The sequence below is a fragment of the Agelaius phoeniceus genome, chromosome 1 (genome assembly GCF_051311805.1).
Source record: "Agelaius phoeniceus isolate bAgePho1 chromosome 1, bAgePho1.hap1, whole genome shotgun sequence".
In the NCBI taxonomy this organism is placed as follows: domain Eukaryota; kingdom Metazoa; phylum Chordata; class Aves; order Passeriformes; family Icteridae; genus Agelaius; species Agelaius phoeniceus.
In genome coordinates, this window is record NC_135265.1 from 7,987,881 (window position 1) to 8,007,451 (window position 19,571).

General features: G+C 41.7%; 1 protein-coding gene across 4 annotated transcripts in view; it reads left to right on the forward strand.

Annotated features, from left to right (window-relative positions):
- Positions 1–19,571, forward strand: part of DPP6 (dipeptidyl peptidase like 6) — a 570,302-nt gene that overhangs the window by 442,706 nt on the left and 108,025 nt on the right. For all 4 annotated transcript variants that reach the window (XM_077190535.1, XM_054634812.2, XM_054634797.2 and 1 more), the window contains exon 6: positions 5,618–5,670. In XM_077190535.1, the coding sequence (XP_077046650.1) occupies positions 5,618–5,670 (53 nt within the window). The remainder of the gene's footprint in view (positions 1–5,617; positions 5,671–19,571) is intronic.

Here is a 19,571-nt window from a genome sequence, read left to right on the forward strand (position 1 = left end):
ATTAAGTGAAAATTCAGTTTTTAATATTGACTTTCATAAAAGATACAGAATATTCTGCAAACAAGTACAATGACCTGCTTTAATCCTCCACAGACTACAGATTATGGCAGTGAGATATTTTTAGTCAAGAAAATTACCCTTTCCTCTCCTGGAAGATCAGATCTGATGAACAACACAGTTACCCTGTGAAGTGAACATCAGATTTGCTCATTGGTGGCTGACAGTAGAAGAATCCCTGTGACAGTGTGGTATCCTTCACACACATGCTGTGTCCATGCAGGAGAAGGAAACTCAACCTCTGACTAACGTTTGCTTGGTATTTTCCTCCTGAACTTGTTTTCCCCTCCCTTTCAGACCATTGTGAGAAAACAAGGTACAAAATACACGAGCTATTTGCCAATGCATAGCAGCAGACTTCCTGCATTCTGTTTTATTCCTTTTCCTTGTTAATCTGTCAGCTTCAGAGCCTGGTTAAATATCACAGATTCTAAAGGCCAAATGGCAAATCATCTTTTACCTGCATATTTTGCATCACACTTTTAGTTACTGTTTAAGGGCGCCAGGACCATTTTGAAAGGTGGAATATGTAATTATGTCAAATGCTTGGGATTATTCAATTGGCTTGACATTCATATGTGCATTTGGGGATTTGTCTGCTCATATAAGTAGGAAAATGGGCTGTGTAATCTATTTCCAGCAAAAGTCTTTTTAGAGACTCTTTGTGGGAAACCCTTTAAATGGATCTGGCAGTTCCTGTTTCACCAGCCACTTGTGATATATTTTTACTGTCTTACTGCACAGTGTAAAAGCAGATAGATTCTCGAGACAACCAGGGTCTGTTAAGAATCCTGAGGGGATCTATTATTTGTTGATATACTTTATTGCTACAGAATAAAAAATGAGTGATTTTACCCAGATAAATCCTGGGTGCTTTATGATTAATCACATTAAAATATATTCTTGCTATTTTCAGGCTCTAGCAAACTGTTGTACATTTTTCTTTCTGATGACTGTTTGGTATGTTCAGTTTTATTTGGGAGGGCTGAGATGGATTTTTGGATTAAATGTCTGGTTCCTGAAAAAGAAAGACTCTAAACATTGAAAATTTTGTACTTAGCCTTGCAAGCTGCAAACAGCTTGCATTTCTGCTTTGCCCTGTACTGGTCCCTTGTGAGCTCTAAGTTTTATGGGATTTTTTTGTGAGTTTTCTGGGCAATTCTTTAATGTAAATAACACTACTGTACAAAGGGCCAGGGGCTCAATGGAGCCATTTAGAAAATGGATGCAAAGCATGTTTTATTTCTGTGTTTATCAAGTGAGTAACAATAATGAGCTCATGGCAGCCAGTCCCTGGGCTTAATCCCAGATCCATGAGCTGTTTTATACACTGGGTGGTAAGATCCTAAATCAGCTCTTTGGGTAGCAAAGCCTGCTGGAAGATGAGTGGATTGGGCTGATTTGGGGAGCCTTCTTCCAAGAGCTTTGTCCCCCTTTCTTTGTTTGTAAACCTCCTTGAAATGAGCTGCCTCTTCTTTGTATTGATTCAGCACCTTGTCATGCAAACATTTCAGAAAGCCTTCTATAAATGCTGATTATTGCTGGTGCTGGCCTGGCATCAGCCCACAAAGTGAGACAGAAACCCACAGACAGGAGATGGAAGTGTAAACTAAACCCTTTCTTCCTTACTGATGCTTGGGGTAAACCCTCAGCAGGTAGTGCAATCTTTCATACCAGCCATAAGGTGCTGAAAACCCATTTCACAAATTTCTTGGATGCATGTCACATATTTCTGCAGTTACTCTGGGGCAAATACAAGGACTATGGATTCTGATTTAAAGTATATGAAGAGTCACAATGAATAAATGAATCCAAATCTACTCTATGCTTAAATAACAGATAGTTTCTATTTCAGTGAGCCCTGCTGGACAAGGACCTGTGTCCTTACAGCACTTAAACCAGTGTTTCCAAGGAGACACTGCCATTCACCACACTTTGCTCTGTAGTGACAGAGCACAGAAATTGCTTCTTCCATTTTGTTTCTGTACCTTGTTGGAACCACAATTACCCCATTTCTTTGGAATTTGGTGGCCTGAGAGAGGCACATGTCCTTCTCTGCTGCTCCATGTGCTGCAGTGTTTCCATTCCTGCTCTCATCTGACCAGGTCCAGGTTTCTTCTGTTGGTTGCATAAAATGAGGTCAGTGGCTACACAACAAGGTGTTGTCACATATAATTAGCCCTGAATTCTTCTGAATTTTAGAGAGATAATTGCCTTTCCAAGACTTCAGTGGAACAGATAGATCTGTCCCTCAGTCCCTGTATGATTTCAGTGTAAACATGCACATGTTGCAGAGCATAATTTAGATTGAAAGTAAACAAGGTCTGTGCTGTGACCTGGGATGAGAAGCCCAGCAGGAGAGTGTTTCTGGCCCAATGGTTTTGTCATAATGACTTTTACAGCACTTGTTGGTGACAGCTGGCATGGGAGCTTCTGTGACCTGATTGTGGTGATACCCAGAGCCCTTCAGAGCACTCCCAAACCTGCTCTGACTCATGTTGGTGGGATGGTTTTACACACAGAGTCTACAGAGCACAACAATTGCCAAAACCTCTGCTACCCCCAGATACGCTTCTCTGCTGAGAGGAGCTGTAAGGCTCCTGGAATCCAGCTAAAAATCAGGGCTGAGAGCATCAAATCTGTCAATGGCTTCTAGCACACCCTTTGATAGAAAAGGGGAACATGGAGTTTATACAGCTATTTTTGTTGGCCAAGCCTCAGCAGCAGACAGGATTAATGAAGTGAATATTGACTTTTAAGTACTCTCCATTCTCTGAGGCTTAGTTTGGATTTGGGAAGGATGCTCATGTCTTCCCTACACTTTTCCCTGCTGTGGGATTTCCCTACTGCTAAGTGAATAGCCAAATTCATCTTGACCCCAGCTTAGTAAAGACATTAAGCAAGCAGTCATTCTCTCAAAAAGTTCAGTTAACTTCATTTAGCTTGCATATCTAAGAGGAAAGCTGCCATTTAATTTCTCAGAGAGACATAAAGTGATTTTTCTCTTGGATTCTTCTCTGCTTAGTGCCATTGCTGGCAGAGTATTTTCCAAATAAGTTTGAAACAGTTGGGCTGAGAGGGATTTTTGAGCTGCATGTGCTTGTGACCTTAACAATTGTAATGTTAATAATAAATGTCTGATCCTGAAATCTTTGCTCATACAAGTAGATCTTTTCTACATAAGCAAACCTACACATTGTAAGGATTTATCTGAGAAATTTTTTTCTCCTGTTAGTGAACTCTGCCAGCTGCAAGCCTTTGAAGTCTGTATACTATAGCACAGCTGATGTGAGATATTTTAGAGTCTGGCCAAAGACCCAAGATGATGACAAACGACATTCAGAAAATAAAAGAGCTCTCTGAGTGTCCTGCAACTTTTGTTTTCCTCAGTCCTAAGCTCTCCCAGCAAAGAGAATGTTTTCCCTCAGTGTCTAAGACAGCTCTGAGCTTGCCAGCAGGGCTGCAGGACTCTGTACCACAAGCAAGGACATCAGCAGGTGTCCTGTTCAAAACTCCCCTGGCTGTTTCCTTTCCCTCCAGCCTGCCACATTTTTTGATTTTCTGCTGAAGGCATCTGTTCATACTCATTTTGGGGGGCTTGTTTCTCTGCTATCTGACAACACAGCATGGTTTATAACCTTGAACAACCATCCCAGCCTCAGATCAGAATTTATATATCTACATCATTTTCTCCAACCTACTGCCAGGATATTGGAAGACAAAGTGTCTCAGTGACAATGTATTACCAGGTTTTTCAGATGTGTAGGCAGATTCAGTCTTCCAGTGCTTTCTCTTTAAGGAATTGTATCAGTTTTAGGACTTCATGAAAGCTGGAATAAACTCTAAGGCTGCATGCATCAGCCAGGTCTCAGGCATCAACATCAGAAGATTCAAGAGCTCTTTGGTATGATTGGGTGAGGATGAGAAAATGGTAATTTATTTGACATCATCTGACACAGGTGGATCTAAAAAGGACACTTGTCCTAAAATAAATGCTGGCTTGTGGGGAACTCACTTGTATCCCAAGACCTTCCCTGATACCAACCCGCCAGAGAATCGCCTTGTGTGAAGAGTCCTTATGGTTCTGAATGCTGAAAGTAGATGGGATTTAGGGATGTGCCCTCTTGCAATGAAGGGAGTGAATTGAACAGGCAAGAGGGAAATCACATCAATCAGCATCAATTTCTGCATTTCATAGGTAGAAATCCAGTGCTGTCACCTCTGTGCCTGTTTTTCAGGGAGCTCATGCAGTAGTGTGAGGATTCAGTGCTCGGTTTCAAAGGGAGAAGTTTGATTTGATATTTGCAGGATGCTGTGCCTTGTGTTTATTGATGTGCCTCATGTTTATCTGCCTCTTCACTGAGAGCCCAGAGGCTGCAGGGCTGTTCTGGACACCACTCTGCAGGTTTGCCCTCCAGAGGGGCAGGGAGTGAGTGATGCTTGCTTGTGGTACTGATGATGTGCTTGGCATGGCTCCCAGCACCATCCAGGACATTTCATGGTTTTTTGGCATAAGCATAAAAAAAAACAAAAAAAAAAAAAACTTGTGCAAAACCAGAGTAGCCTAGGAAAAAATAACTTTGATCAAACTTGCTTAGTGAAGCAAGTATTCGAGAAATTTCTCATTTGTTCTCTGGGACAGGATACTTTCTGAGAGCTGCTGGACAGCAAAAATGGTTCAAAGATTTGAGTAGAAGCCAAATGAAATTTGGATTTCTAGGAGATTTATTTATTTAGTTGCATATAGTAACAGGACAGAATTTCAAAAAGTGATGCCCTGTATGAATCTGTATAAAATTATTCATATTTAAACCCTGATGTCCTGACTCCTGGTCACTGTAAAGGACTGCTGTCACCATTGGAAAACCACCACCACTTAAATCACTGGCATTGACTCTGCTGTTATTATTTACTACTTAGAAAATAAGTAATAAACTGTCCCCTGTGAGATGAGCTGCTGTGCAAGCTGCCCAGCTCCTCCTCAAGGTCCACTGAGCACAGATTGTTTTGAAGATGCAACTTAGCAGGTCATACAAACATGAGGTCAACTTTATGCCTTGACTGAATACAGTTTTATTTCCTGACTGACAGGGCCCTGACAACCCTCTCTGATATCACCCAGCACAACTCCCTGCTTATTTATGTAGAAATAAAGCCACAAAACACCCCATGCCTTGTGTCTGGCTATAATGGTGGAGAATGCCTCCAGCTGACCAAGGTGTCCTCATTAATGGCTGTTCTAAATTTAGCCCTGGCAGATCCTGTGTGCCCCCAGTCTAATCAAAGACCTGGTGGCCATGGCAACGACACCGAGCATCTGGGTGTGTGAGCTCTGCCAAGCACCATCACAAAGTGCAGGAGGGAAACACAACAGCTCCAAGTGCATTCGTGCTTTGTTCTTTCCTACTGCACATTTTGAAGTGTTTAGGACAGCTTCTCAGCCACAAATGTTAGACTGTTTTTTTTGCAAAAAAAAAAAAGAGCTCTATTAACACAGGTGGCAGTTACTAATCTCTTTTGTTTTGTTTTGTTTTGTCTTTTTCTTAATTTTGTTTTGCAGGTGTATCAGCATTCATATACAGCATATTATGTCCTCAGCAAAATACCTCATGGGTAAGCAATTTTTCAATGTCTTCATTTAAAAACTCAGCCATTAAGAATCCAGCAAAACAATGTGTGTGGTGACAAATGGCTGCCTGTGACAGCCCTCTGCAATGGCCTGGCTTTCAGCTGCAGCATCCACTGGGCTGTGTGCTGTGCAAAAGGTGAGGAAGTCTGGAAACAGAAGCACTCAGCTTCCCCAGAGAGCCAGACTAGATGAATTTCATATTCCAGATTTCAGGGTTTTTGTCTGGAATATGGATGTGGTGGTGTCTGGCTGAGAGCCATGGTTGGCCACTCACCAGAGCCCTGGAGAGGAGAAGGCTCTGAGGAGATCTCACTGCAGCTCTCAGTGCCTGAAGGGGGCCTGGAGTGAGCTGGAGAGGGACTTAAAATAAGGGCATGGAGTGTTAGGACAAGGCTCCAACTGAAAAAGGGCAGGTTTAGACTGAATATTGGGAATAATTTCTTTCCTCTGAATGTTGTGCAGCCTGGCCCAAAGGAATCGTGGCTGCCCCATCCCTGGGAGTGTTCAAAGTAAGGTTGGGTGGGGCTTTGAGCAGCCTGGTCTGGTGGAAAGTGTCCCTGCCCAGGGCAGGGGGCTTGAAACTGGATGATTTTAAGGTCCCTTCCAACCCAAACCATTCAATCATTGTAGGATTCTTTAGCTTTTATTAGTTGCAGTTTGTTCCCAAGTATGGTTGGAACATGGAAATTAGGAGATTTCTCACCATCAGCCCTGTTAAAGCTGTAGTGTCCATGTGACACACTCCAGACTCCTTCAGCCTCTTCCCTGCCACAATCTGCTCTTTGTTTTTTGCTTTCTTTTTTCTTTTTTTGGGAGGGGGTAGGTTTGTATGTGCATGTGTGTGATTTTTTTTGTTTTTGTTTTGGTTTGTTTCAGTTTGTTTGGTTTTGTTTTGTTTTGTGCCAGTTGCTTGGTAGGTTGGTTGGTTGGTTGAGCTGGCTTTTTGCTTGGAATTTACTCAATATGCTTAGTTTTTTGAAAACTCCATCTTTCTGCCAATATATCTGAGTAGTAGCTTGTGGGCTGAAAGTGTTCAGCAACAGGATGAAGCCACAGCAGGAGCACATAAGCTTTGTGTCTGCAGCAAACCTGGCTAAGAGCAAAACAGGCCTGACTGACAGCACAGCTCTATTCCAGACAAAACAAAGGTGGAAAAAATAGAAGTATCATGCATAACATGTATTAGAAATGCTAAAAAATAGCAATACAGTGGTCCAAGAAGTTTTCTGCTGCTGCATGATCTTTCTTTGTCCCTGACAAGCAGATCCTTGTTCCCCCCAGCTCCAACTCTGCTGTGCACCCACCTGCGGCTCCCCTTGCTCTCTGTGTTTGGTTGGGCAGTGGTGCAGGGAACTGAAGGGTTGGATATGTCAGAGGAGAAGTTTCCAGCATGAAGGGCAAATCTGGAAAGTGAGAGCAGACCAGAGGGCACACAGGTGTATCAGGCATTGGTGTCCCCACAGCATGATGTGGTGGCCATGAGCTGAAGAAGGGCTGGAAGGATCAGAGTCTCCTGCTGGTAAAGGTGTGGTTTTCAGAGTTTAGGCTTTTAGGCATTGTAAACTACATTGTGCAGTGGATGTTTCATTGACCTTCCAGGTGATGATGGTGCATGTGAGTGGTGGAAAGAGCAGCACTCTGCCTTTTCCATGGGACATGGGCATTCATCCTTCCTGTGGAGCTCTGGGTACATTTTAGGGTGGTGCATGAAAAAACAGAGTCCAATATGAATTTTCTTAGTCATTCACATCCTTCACTGAAATAAGGGAAAGAAAACTTAGTTACTTCAGGTCTAGGAGGTGACCAGTGAACGTGATTCAACAGGTGGTGAAATACATCAGCTGACAGTGGAGCCTCTGTTGGATGAAGGGATAAAAACCTCTTCATCACCTATTTAACATTTCACACAGGAATATTGCTCTGATGGATATCTGTGGATGAAGGTTGTTGAGGGCAGGGCACAGCACAAGGTTCAGTTCAGTTTGACATTCCAGCTTCTTTGGTGATGATGAATTTGCCATCCACAAGCAGCCATCCTTGTCCTCCACCTGTCAATAACAGGAGTGACAAAATTCAGCACTGAGCAGCGGCCCCTTTGCCATTTTCACAAAGTGTTTTCAGTTTTTCCTCCTCTGCAAGCAGGCCCAGCTTTCACCCTGTTGGTGTGTGCCCGTGGCCCTCGGCATCTCTCCAGCTCAGCAGCCAAGGCAGTGACTGCTGGGGAGCAACCTCAGTCCCCTGCACAGTGTCCTGGAAACAGGCTGTGACAGTGCCCCTTTCCCTCTCTCTGTCCTGTTCCCCATCCTCAGCTGTGATGTGGAAGGCCTGGCAATTTAGAATTTGCACCCCCTCATGCCCTTGCTACTCCCCTGCTGAGGCTAACTAATAAGGAAGCCAATTAACCTAATCTCTGGCATCACTTTTTAAATAACATGCCATTAATCTGCCAGCATAAATTGGTTTTTAAAGGGAATTTTCTAATTATTTTTGCCACGTTCTGCATGCTCTCCAGATTCAGGCTGTGCCTGAAGTCGAAAAGAGCTCATACCAATGTTTTCCAGATTTCATTTTGAGCTCTCAATAAGTTTGACAAACCAATTTGGGAATGTCCTCAGTACCTATGTTCCCAAATGGTATTTTACACAGCACTTCAGCATTTTTCCACAAGAGCTGTTGCCAAAGTAAACTCCTCACACTGGCTCTGTATAGGACAACTAACAGATGCCACTGACACAGACTCAAAGGATCTGATTTAAAAATTAAAACAAGCCCGAGGTAGCAGAGAGAGATCACATGGATTTAGTACCTCCCTTCTGTTCTTTCAGCTTTCTCACAGCCTCTTGGTAAATTGGGGGTAAAACCCACCACTGCTTTTGATCTAAAATTTTCAACAGTCGATCTGAATTTGATTTCCATATCTTTTATTGTAAAGAAAGCAAGCAAGCAGCGCTGGGTGGCCTGGGAGTCACTGCCCCACTCAGGGCACACACCACTTACAAGTTAGGCAAAGTATATATACTGGTTTTATCCTACAAAGCATTTCCCAATGTGCTTGGTCAGTCCAAATCAGCAAATATCAATAAGCTGGCATCAGCAAATTTCATAATCTTTCCAGGTGGCTGTTGGCTTCCTGTCCTGCTTGTGGTCATCTGGAGGGAGGCCTTACACTGGTGTTTGCAGCATGATTTGGTCAAGTGCATCAAGCTTTTTATTATACATAAGCATTTAGTTGCTTTGCTGTGATATCTCTTAGCTTTACCAAAACCTCCTCTATTTTATTCCAAGCACCAGTCACCTTCCTACCTCATCTCTTTCACTCCACTGCACTTCTTTTATTTTAATGCTTTATTTGGTGTGGTGGTGTTCGCAGGATGAGGGAAGAGATGAGAATCTTGACTCCATGTTTCAGAAGGCTGATTTATTATTTTATGATATATATTATATTAAAAGACAATATATTAGAACTCTACTAAAAGAGTGGAAGAAAGGATTTCATCAGAAGGCTAGCAAAGGAAAGGAAAGGAATGATAAAAAAATCTTGTGACTGCTCACAGCCTCGACACAGGTGCCTGTCATTGGTCATCAAGTAAAAACAATTTCACACGCTGGGTAAACAATTCTCCAAATCACATTCCAAAGCAGCAAAACCTGGGGAAGCTGAAGTTTCTCAGCTTCTCAGGAGAAAAGTTCCTGGCAAAATGATTTTTCATTAAATATGTCTGTGACAATTTGGCTATTTGGTCAGAAAGTTTCAAAACCTTTTTTTGTCTCTATTTTTGACACAGCAGACACAAGCATTTGCTCATTCCATTGCCAGTTGACACGAATCACAAACACATTTTTCACACTTTGGCTCATTTGCCTTCTGCTTTCAGTGGCTCGTGGCTTGCATGGGGGCTGAGAGCCGCGGTTCCCGTTTTCCTGGGTGATGTGAGCAGGGTTTGTGCTCCATTCCTCTTTGGGTGATGTGAGCAGGGTTTGTGCTCCATTCCTCTTTGGGTGATGTGAGCAGGGTTCGTGTTCCATTCCTCTTTGGGTGATGTGAGCAGGGTTTGTGCTCCATTCCTCTTTGGGTGATGTGAGCAGGGTTCGTGTTCCATTCCTCTTTGGGTGATGTGAGCAGGGTTCGTGTTCCATTCCTCTTTGGGTGATGTGAGCAGGGTTCGTGTTCCATTCCTCTTTGGGTGATGTGAGCAGGGTTTGTGCTCCATTCCTCTTTGGGTGATGTGAGCAGGGTTCGTGTTCCATTCCTCTTTGGGTGATGTGAGCAGGGTTTGTGCTCCATTCCTCTTTGGGTGATGTGAGCAGGGTTCGTGTTCCATTCCTCTTTGGGTGATGTGAGCAGGGTTTGTGCTCCATTCCTCTTTGGGTGATGTGAGCAGGGTTTGTGCTCCATTCCTCTTTGGGTGATGTGAGCAGGGTTCGTGTTCCATTCCTCTTTGGGTGATGTGAGCAGGGTTCGTGTTCCATTCCTCTTTGGGTGATGTGAGCAGGGTTCGTGCTCCATTCCTCTTTCCTCACGTCCCCGGCTCCGCTCCTGCTGCTCTCCCAAAATCGCGCTGCTGGCTCCGGGTGCCACCTAGTGGAACCATCCCTGTGTTCCTGGGCTGAGCATCTCCGTCCTGCCCCACCCGCTCCCCTCCGCTGCTTTTCGGACACAGCTCCTGAGAGCGGCTTCCAGCTGCCTCCGTTAGAAATGTTTTTGCAAGGCTCTTCTCGTAACCCCACAGCTGCACTTGCAGCATTGCAGTTGCCAAGCACTTGTAATTTATAGGTACTGAGATGCAGATGCAGGGCTAGATATGGAACAAGGAGCTCTCCTGCAAGGTGCTGGGGAAATGTGGAACTCCAGCTCCTCATACAGTTATTTACTGATATTATTTTTAATTAGTTAATAATATTAATTTCATTAATGAGAGTTATTTATATTATATTAATTAGAATTATTTATATTATATTAATTAAAGTTATTTATATTTTATTAATAAAAGTTATTTTATTAAAGTTATTATTATTAATTTAAAAATATCAGTTATTTACAAATATTATTTTTATTTATTACTAATATTCTCTTTCCTAATTTTGGAAAATAAAAAAAATCTAGCCATACAGGCAACAACCTACTTAGGAAAGCTAAGCACTGAAAACTATTTTATTCTTTTGTGCCTCCAATATGAATTATCTTAGTCATTCACATCCTTCTCTCAAATAAAAGAAAAAAAAATCTTTATTACTTCAGAGTTTTTATGGTCGGGCTGGGTCTGAGCAGGGTGTTTCCCTAACCCAGTTGCAGGATTTCCCTCACCAGTGTTAAGGTGTTTTCCCACCAGTGCATGCTGCTGGACCACTGGTGTGATCTGGCATTGCAGGTCCTAAGCAAGAGCTAATTTTGGATAGGATATCCAAGGGGGTACTTCTGTATTTAATCTCTTGCTGTGGCCAGCAGAAATGTTACACTTTTTTACAGTTGTATTTGCATTCCACCAAATAAAGCCCAGCATAAAACATGTTTTTTTCAGACCTCCCAGCACCCACCCAGTTCTGCATGAACCATTTCCCTGTGGACACAGGCCTGTGTCAGGGATTGGGGCTGACCCCCTTGTAGGAGCTCTTAGCACATCCAGCTGGCACTTGTCAGTGGGAGCTTCCAAATGTTCTTACCAGGATCAGGGAGAAAATCAGCAGTTTTTCCCACTCCTCACTGATTATGCATTTGAGAAAGAGGGAGTTGAGTTACTCCTAAGCAGAATCCATGTTTCTCACTGGATTTATGTGTTGGACTCAGAGGAACATGGCAAGCACAAACAGGAGTGCTCTTGGAGCTGAGCTCAGCTCCTCCTGCCTGCACTGCCAGGGCTTTTACAGGTCTGGAAAATCCTGCACAAGTGCCCCATGCTGAGCCCCAGTAACTTCAAGAGAAGTCCCAGGAGTGAGTGAGTGCACAAAACGTGCTGGAGATCCACAGAAGTGATAACAGGGAGAGGAACTGAGCCAGTGCTTCACTGTGAGTAAATTTTCAAAGTGCTGTCTATAGATCTCTGCGCAGAGCTCCCACTGTTCTTCCTGCCTCCTTTTTTTTTTATTTTTTTTTCACCAGCCACTGGCAGGAAAGAAATGAACTTTAAAGTTAATTAGAGAACACTTAATCAGTTTTGTATGTATCCTATTGTATATTTCAAAAGACAAGAAGTTTACCCTTGCACGTGTTCCCATTTCCACGTTCACAGTAAAAAGAAATTGTGATTCATTATTTAAAATCATAGATAAAAGAACTTCAGGGAACTGAATTTACTTCAGAAACCTGCCCATTGAATAAGTCTGCTCTATTTTATTTCCATCTGGCCTGTTATTCTGTAGCACTAAAAAACCCTGTGCCTCAGTGTCCCCATCTGCAAAGCAAGAAGAGAAATTGTAGCTGACCAATGGGTGCAAAATGTGGTAATTGTTGTACAGACTGCTGCACAATTTCACTCTAACATTTATAAACTTGCACTAGTGCCCACATTTTAAGAGGAAAAAGTACAGAATTTAATAAAACCCGTTTTCAGCTAATTAAATTTTACTTAGAGCAGATGAATGTTTTCCCCCAAGAATGATCTGTAGAGGTTGAAATAAAATCTTTATGAAAAGGTATGTAAAACCAAATGAAAATGTGAAATTTGTGGAATAAGTAAAAAAATATATTCTGTAGTTCATGAAGAACCTGCTATTTCTACTCCTCTCTCCTCCTTCTCTAACAATTCTCATCCTATAGATTTTATCACATTTTGAGATAGTTTATACAGTTAATTAGGGCACTTCTGCACAGTGTGGTGGCTTTTATGCCAGACTATAAATAAGAACATCCTCATGATGTCAGATGCTTTTTCAGTTGCATTTTGACTACAGAAAACTTGGAATGGTTACATTTGGTAGCTTGATGGTGGAGCTTGACCTTTCATCCTCTGATGTGGACAGGAATTTTTCATCTGAGTTTGCTGGCATTTGGCTCAAGCCCTGGTGGAGCTGTTTGGCTTCTTGCTTTTTATAATCTTCTGAATTAAACACTCTGTAAATCACTGGAATAGTGGTTAAATCACACAGCAGCTTTCTGCCTATGAACACATTTTGGGCCTCTTTGAAAAGAAAGAGCCAGCATTTCATTAAGCAAAGCTGCTATTTGAGCATCACTCAGCTCCAAGCTGTGGCAGGTTGAAAGCAGCTCAGCCTGGAAGGCAGCTCAGGAAGGACTCTTGGCTGTGCTGGTGGGAGGAAATCCACTTCAGCAGCTCAACACCACATCATTTCCCCAGGGGATTTGCTACTTGCTCACCCATGCAGGTCACTGCACAGCATTTTTATTTTTTTTTTATTAATGTGAAATGTTCCTTTCTTGTGTAGGCAAAGCAATTCCTACCACACATTTCTTTCTTCCAGAATCAGTTGTGATGTGGGTGGACACCTTGGAAACCATGTATAGTGATAATAATAAGGAATGGTCCCCTGAGGGGAGGATTTGATATTAAGAATTAGAGTAATGACCTAAAAAAAAAAAAAAAAAAGGCAAAAAACTTGGGTAATTAATAGTTAGACACAAATGTTAGCACTTTAGCAGAGAAAAGCCCAGAAACCAACCTCCTTATGTTACAGAAAAGGTCAATAGCTTATGGCTCATCAAAAAAGGAAAAAAAGGGCAAAAAAGGTTTGAAGCAAATTCTCCCATTGTGATTTTCTGAGACAGCACCCTCTGAAAGGGAGGCAGGGTTCCTATTAGAGTCCAAATAGTGAATAAAATGTTCTTTACTGGTGAGAAACATGTCTGCAGATGGAAATGTTTTCATGCCTCAGGATGACTGAACCCCCTCTGGATCCCAGGCTGTGGTCAGCCCAAAGCACAGTCACTGCTGGGGGGCTCCAGCACCAAAAATCAGCACCAAAAATCAGCTCCTTGCCATGGGTAGTCCTCCTCTTTCATGCTCAGTAAGGTTGAGTCAGTACAGAATTTTGACAGAAAAAGGAAACAAAGGTGGATGAAAGGGAATTTATAAAATGATGGTGCACAGCACTGACTAACCACAGCCTGTACAGTTGCTGCTTCCATGAATCACCTTCCCAGGAATAAAATTGTAGGTGGATTTTCATAGTGGGAATCAGGAATTTTTGCTGGCATTTTTGCCCTGATGTTCAAGGTCCTGGATGGAGTTTCCTCTGGGATACAGACAAGAAACACATGTTTCCCCAGGGAGCTGTTTGTGCTCCAGTGCTGTGGGACTGCAGAGCCACCCTGCAGGGTGAGCCTGGATTATTCCTTGCTGTGGTTGGGTGATAAACTTTCAGCCCATTAAACACTGGGCTGTTTGATTACACAGCACAAAGAGTATGAGCCTACAAAAAGCAGACTTGATTTGCTTGTGGACATGCGAAAAAAAGTCAGTTTTGAGGACCCAAACCTGCAAGATTTTGGCCATTTCCTCCTGTTGTGGGGTTTAATTGGTCCTGGGCTCAGGTCAGATGGTGAGGGCTATACAGGGACTGTGCCAGCCACTGAGCACTGTACAGTGCCTCACCTCTGAGAATTGTGTAGCAATCCATGCCACACCTCTTGTGCACCCCACCACGTCCTGGGGCTCCCTGGTGCCCTTGCTGCTTGGTGCTGTGACCCCTCCTCAGGTAATCACTAGCCAAATTTAGCAAAAATGCCCTCTTATCCCAAAATGGGCATCCTGAACCCCTATGGAGCTCAAAACATAAGGAGAACAAGGGTAAGGGGATATTTTGGAAAGCAAGAGAGGACCTCTGGGTGGAAAATGGATGCTACAGCCAGAATTTTCCTTGGCACAGTGACCACTGAGAAAATCTCTTGGTGCAAAGGTGTAAAATACTTGGCTGATAGCCCAGGCTGTGTCACTCCAGCCCTGATGCCTCTTCACCCCTTACCCTGACATTTACTGAATGCTCCACTAGAAATTTGAGGAGATAAGACTGGAATAGAAAAAGTTGCTTTCCCGTGTCACACGTGAGGAGGAGATAAGAGGAATGAAGGAACCTTTATGCAGACACCTGAGGGCAGATATTATATGTTATATATGTTATATTTTATACCCCTTCTCAAATGCAAGTATTTCCTCTTCTGTGGGTACTTCAGGTGTCTCCATCTCTATTTTGGGGCAGAAATGCAGAGGTAGAGTGGTGCTTTTGTCCTCTGAAAAAGAGAGTATTTTACCACCACTTTCAAACCATACCCAAAAACCAGGCTAATTGTGGTGGGGTGGTGTGTAAAAGTGATCACATCACTGATGATAAGAAATGGAAATAATGGCACAAATAAATGTAGGCCTTGTTAATTTTAACTGATGATGACACAGTCTGTGTGGGGAGAGGCTGTTTAGAAAGGTGTCTTGTCACTCTAGGACATGAAACAGAAAGACACGGACACTGGATTTTCTAAGTCATAAAAAGAGAGCTTTTAATTTCTGACTCCAACATTTATGGATTTCCAAAAGTGACAGTGGATTGGAGGGTGACAGTGCCACCTCTCCAATGACACTGGACAAACCAACAGTCCATCAAATTTCTCATCTTCCATAAAAGAATGCAAAACAATAAGGTATTCAGGCAAACTGCGTGAGAAAGTTCGTTACGAGAATATAAACATCAGAAGGCTTTGAAAAACTTAAAAAAAACCAGGGTGACAGTGTCTCAATACCCCTGAGAACCTACACACAAGCCTCCAGGACCTCCTGACATGAGTAGAAGTAAGATTTGCTCAAGGACTTAGTTTTCAAAAAGGAAACAGAGAATACTGAGTCACTCTGGTTTGGTTTGAAACCAAGTAGCACAGGCTGTTGTATTATTATTATTATTTTAGAGCACAAGCCCAAGAATCAGTCTCTTGCCCAATTAGAAGTGTGACCCAGCAGCCAGTGAAGTCTCATGGTAACGAGGCCCTTCTGCTGTCTCTGGTGGTAGGAGATCATTTCTGTATCTCATTTTATGTACTAATAATCCCAGATTGCTCTCTGCAGGCATCTCATCACGGTGCCATATTTTTATTAGGGTTTGAAAGTCAGACAAGGTCAGCTGGATGGAAAATGCTCAGGTTTCATCACAAACATCCTTTCCTGTAGATTGGCAGAGCTGCTCAGAAGAACCACACTCAACCCAGGCTCATCCTTCCCATTTCATTCTTAAACATCTCAGTGCTTATCAAGCTATTTCTCTTCAACCTGCATTTCCCCCCCCATATTTTGAATTGCTGATCTTTGGCTAGCTGCAATTCTGACTAGCTTTCTTTACAGCATTCATATATTTTGATTTTTACTTTTTATGTCTCTGCTGTAGAAAAATACTAATGAAACCCTGGTAAATCCAGTGGCTTACCTCATGCCTTGCACAGTACTGAGGTCAGAGCTGACTGAGAAAGATCTACAGAGTAAAAGAAAATTACATGAGTAAGAGAAAATTGCTTTTAAGTGGTTGCATTTATCACCTGAGTGCTATCGCCTCTCATTGTCTCTTTAGGAGACAAAATATTACTCCAGTAACAAAAGTTCCATTTAAAAATACTGTAAAAATTCACTCTGTCTTCTGTGATTTAGAGGGGTCACATGATAAACATGATAATGTCATCATTTTAAAAGTTATGTTACCAGTACCCAAGGTCCATTTCCACTGTTTGCTTACTCGGGGAAATGCAGAGTTTTTGATCAATGTTTTGCAGCCTGCATCACTGCAGCTCAGGGCTCTGTACCAGTCTCTGATGCACTTTTAAATCTCTTTTATTTTCAGACCAGAAGGGCAGGTCCATGCCATCATTTTATACCATTACCAGTGGAAATTGGTGGCTCCTTTTCTGACAAGCGATTGGTTTTTGTGTCGTTGTCCATGGCAGGGGGGCTGGAAATAAATTATTTTTAAAGTCCCCCCCAATCCAAACCATTCATGATTCTATGATTTTAAGGTGGTATTAGTGAAGCACAAGGTTTTGCAGGCTCAGTACCAAATATTGCATTGATGGGGGGTTACAGACACAGGCAGACTACATTAAAAAAAGACCTCTGAGCTCATAATTGTTGGCCTGAAACCAAAAGAATTGCCAAGTTAGAGACAAATGTTTTAGATTCCCTTCTTTATAGCTTTTATATGTTAAATCCATGGAATTAGTTCATCCTGGAAAAAATGGTTGGTGAGCACTGATGTTTTTAAGAGCTGAATGAATTGATGTGAATCTGCAGTTTAAATTAATAACTTCAAATTACTTTCATCTCCTCCTTCTACTTTTGTTCATTGAAAAGATTTTTTTCTTTTACATTGCTGTAAAGAAAATATGTGTGTGTGTGAGTGAGAATTAAATATTTAATAGTGGTTGAGCCTAGATGAATGGAAGAGCCTTTCCCATCTAATTAAGCACTTTTATTAGAATTCCAGGAGTGTTCTTTTAGTTGCATCTTCTAACAGTATGATTTCTTGATTATCTGTTCTGGCAAGTCTTTATTCCCATTTGTATGATATTTTATTTTATCTCACTGTGAGTCTCAGCAGGGCTCTGTATCTCCTGGGGAGAAATTTTCTTAATGGCACCTGTCTTCTCTTCTCCTTGGTGAATTTTGAAGTAAACAAGTCATTTAATAGTGTCAAGTCATTAAAAACAACTCATTAAAATGGTGTGTGTGCTACTCATGGAATTGCATTCCTGCCTCTTAGAAATCTTTCTCTCTTCCTCCATATCCTTATCTATGGTTCTTTGTAGATTTATTAATTAGCCTGTATGTTTTACATCCTTTTATTTGGTTTTGCAAATTTCCTCCAGTTTGCTTTTCTTTCCTCATTATGCATCAAAAACTCTCAATATTAAGACATTTCAAGTGGTTTATTGCTCTTCTGAATTTATTCTTTACTTCCTTCTCTATTTTCTTTCCCTTTTTCTAAGGAAGAAGAAATCTGTCTTAGCTGCTGTCAGATTTTATGTTATTAAAGGTAGATGTGAAGACATTGAGTTCTGGTTCTGAGACAAATAGTTTAGATAGAGAGTTTTTTATACTTAACCATAAAAAATGCTTAAAAGACTGTGAGCTGATGTCCTTAGGACTGTTGTCTTTCAAAATATTCAGTGCTGGCTTGATGCAGATAACAAGAGGAGATATTTCTGCCGTCCCCACATGTTTTTGTAGCTGTCTTTATTTCTTCAACTTTTATAAACTACTGACATTTAACATACTAATTACACAGTAAATGTTTTCCAAAATTATGACCTAGTGAAGGAAGGAGGTTTCAAATTTTTCCCCAGTAAAACATATATACATAGTTTACATTATTTCTTTAAAGGATGGACATATCAGACCAGCCTGTGGTGAAAATTGTTGCATTTTTTTTCACAGTGGCAGCATATTCAAAGAATTTCCATACCAATCCTGTTGTTCTGTATTTGAAATTAAAATGAAGTTATGAAAACAGACCTTAGAGCAGCAGCTTATACCATACCCCAGAATCTGACTGCTTTTATCAGTTTCAGACATTTTCAGTCTCACATTGTAAAATATTCTTCTTGAAGTAAAGGGAGCCACTCCCTCAATTACAGGGGAAAATTTATGGGTATTTTTAAGTTGCTTTTGAAGAACTTTATATAGAAGAGTTAATCATGTTTCTGCTCAGAAGGAGAACCAGTGCCACAATTTCTCTGAGGGAAATTTAGGAGAAAATCATCTTTAGGAGAAAATGTCAGAAGAGGGAACACATAGATATAAAAATTTCAGAAAAAAACAGGACAAATTCTTTCAAACAAGTTCCTCATTAATCACTGTAATTTTTAAAGTCAAATGCAGGTAACACATGATTGATTAGTTTCTTTTATTCCACATCTTGTTCTGAGCTCAACTGCAAGCAAAGATGACTTGGCAGTCAGCACTCTGCCTGCACTCAGGAACTTTCCTTGTTTGGAAATTTTGAGGGGAGACTTTTTGGCAATAAAACTTCACTTAAATGAGAAAATTTCCCAATTTATTACCTCAGAAATGGTTTTTGAACATGGTGCTGAGGTCATGCCCGTGTCTGGAGCAATTTAACAGTCTCTGGTCCAGACAATGTCATTTTAATGTGGAAGAGTTTATGTAGCACCTGCTCCATCTTCTGTCTGGTCCAAAATGTATTATTCCCTTCTTTCTCAGCTATAAGATCAATCATTTTAAAAGTGGAAGGAATAATGGCAACAGTTTAATAAGGTCTTGCCAGTTCTTTGGCCAGAAATTAAGATTAAGGTTGTTTTTTGGGAGGAAATAGTGAAAATATTGTGAGGATGCAGCGAACTTGTTCCTTCATCCAAACCAGGAGCCAGAGATGTACAGACTGCCTTCAGAATTGCCCATTTCCAAGCCAGCATCCTGCACAAATGAGCTCACAAGGGACAGGCTCAAATCCAAACAAGCCCTAATTATGAGGGTCTGTGAGGAGCACTGGCTCTTTGGAGAGGCTGAGATGACCCATAATATTGATTGATTCGGGGGAAAAAGTACAGGGGAATTTTAAACAGGCTGTTTTGGAGGAGAAGGAAGGGTTTAGCTGTGGAGGGCTATAGCTTAATAGGAATAACATACTTCCCAGAAGAAGCTGAGTGGCATGAGATGCCATTTATCTGTAAAATGGAAGAGTGCTCCTGGCACACAGGTGTGCATTTGGCCTGACTCCCCTACAGGAATTTAACAAAGGAGAGTTAAATTCCCAAGTAGCACGAGATAATTGGAAATGTGGTTGATAAATGCTCTCCAAAAGGGTTTTTCAGTTTGAGGATCCCTAAGAGCTTTCTCAAAGAGAGCATCACAGAGTTATGCCAGTCCTGCCCAGAGCATCTGTGTAGACTATTCTCCCTCCCCCTTCTCTCTCTGGCTGATAAAATATCCCAGAGAAGTTAACT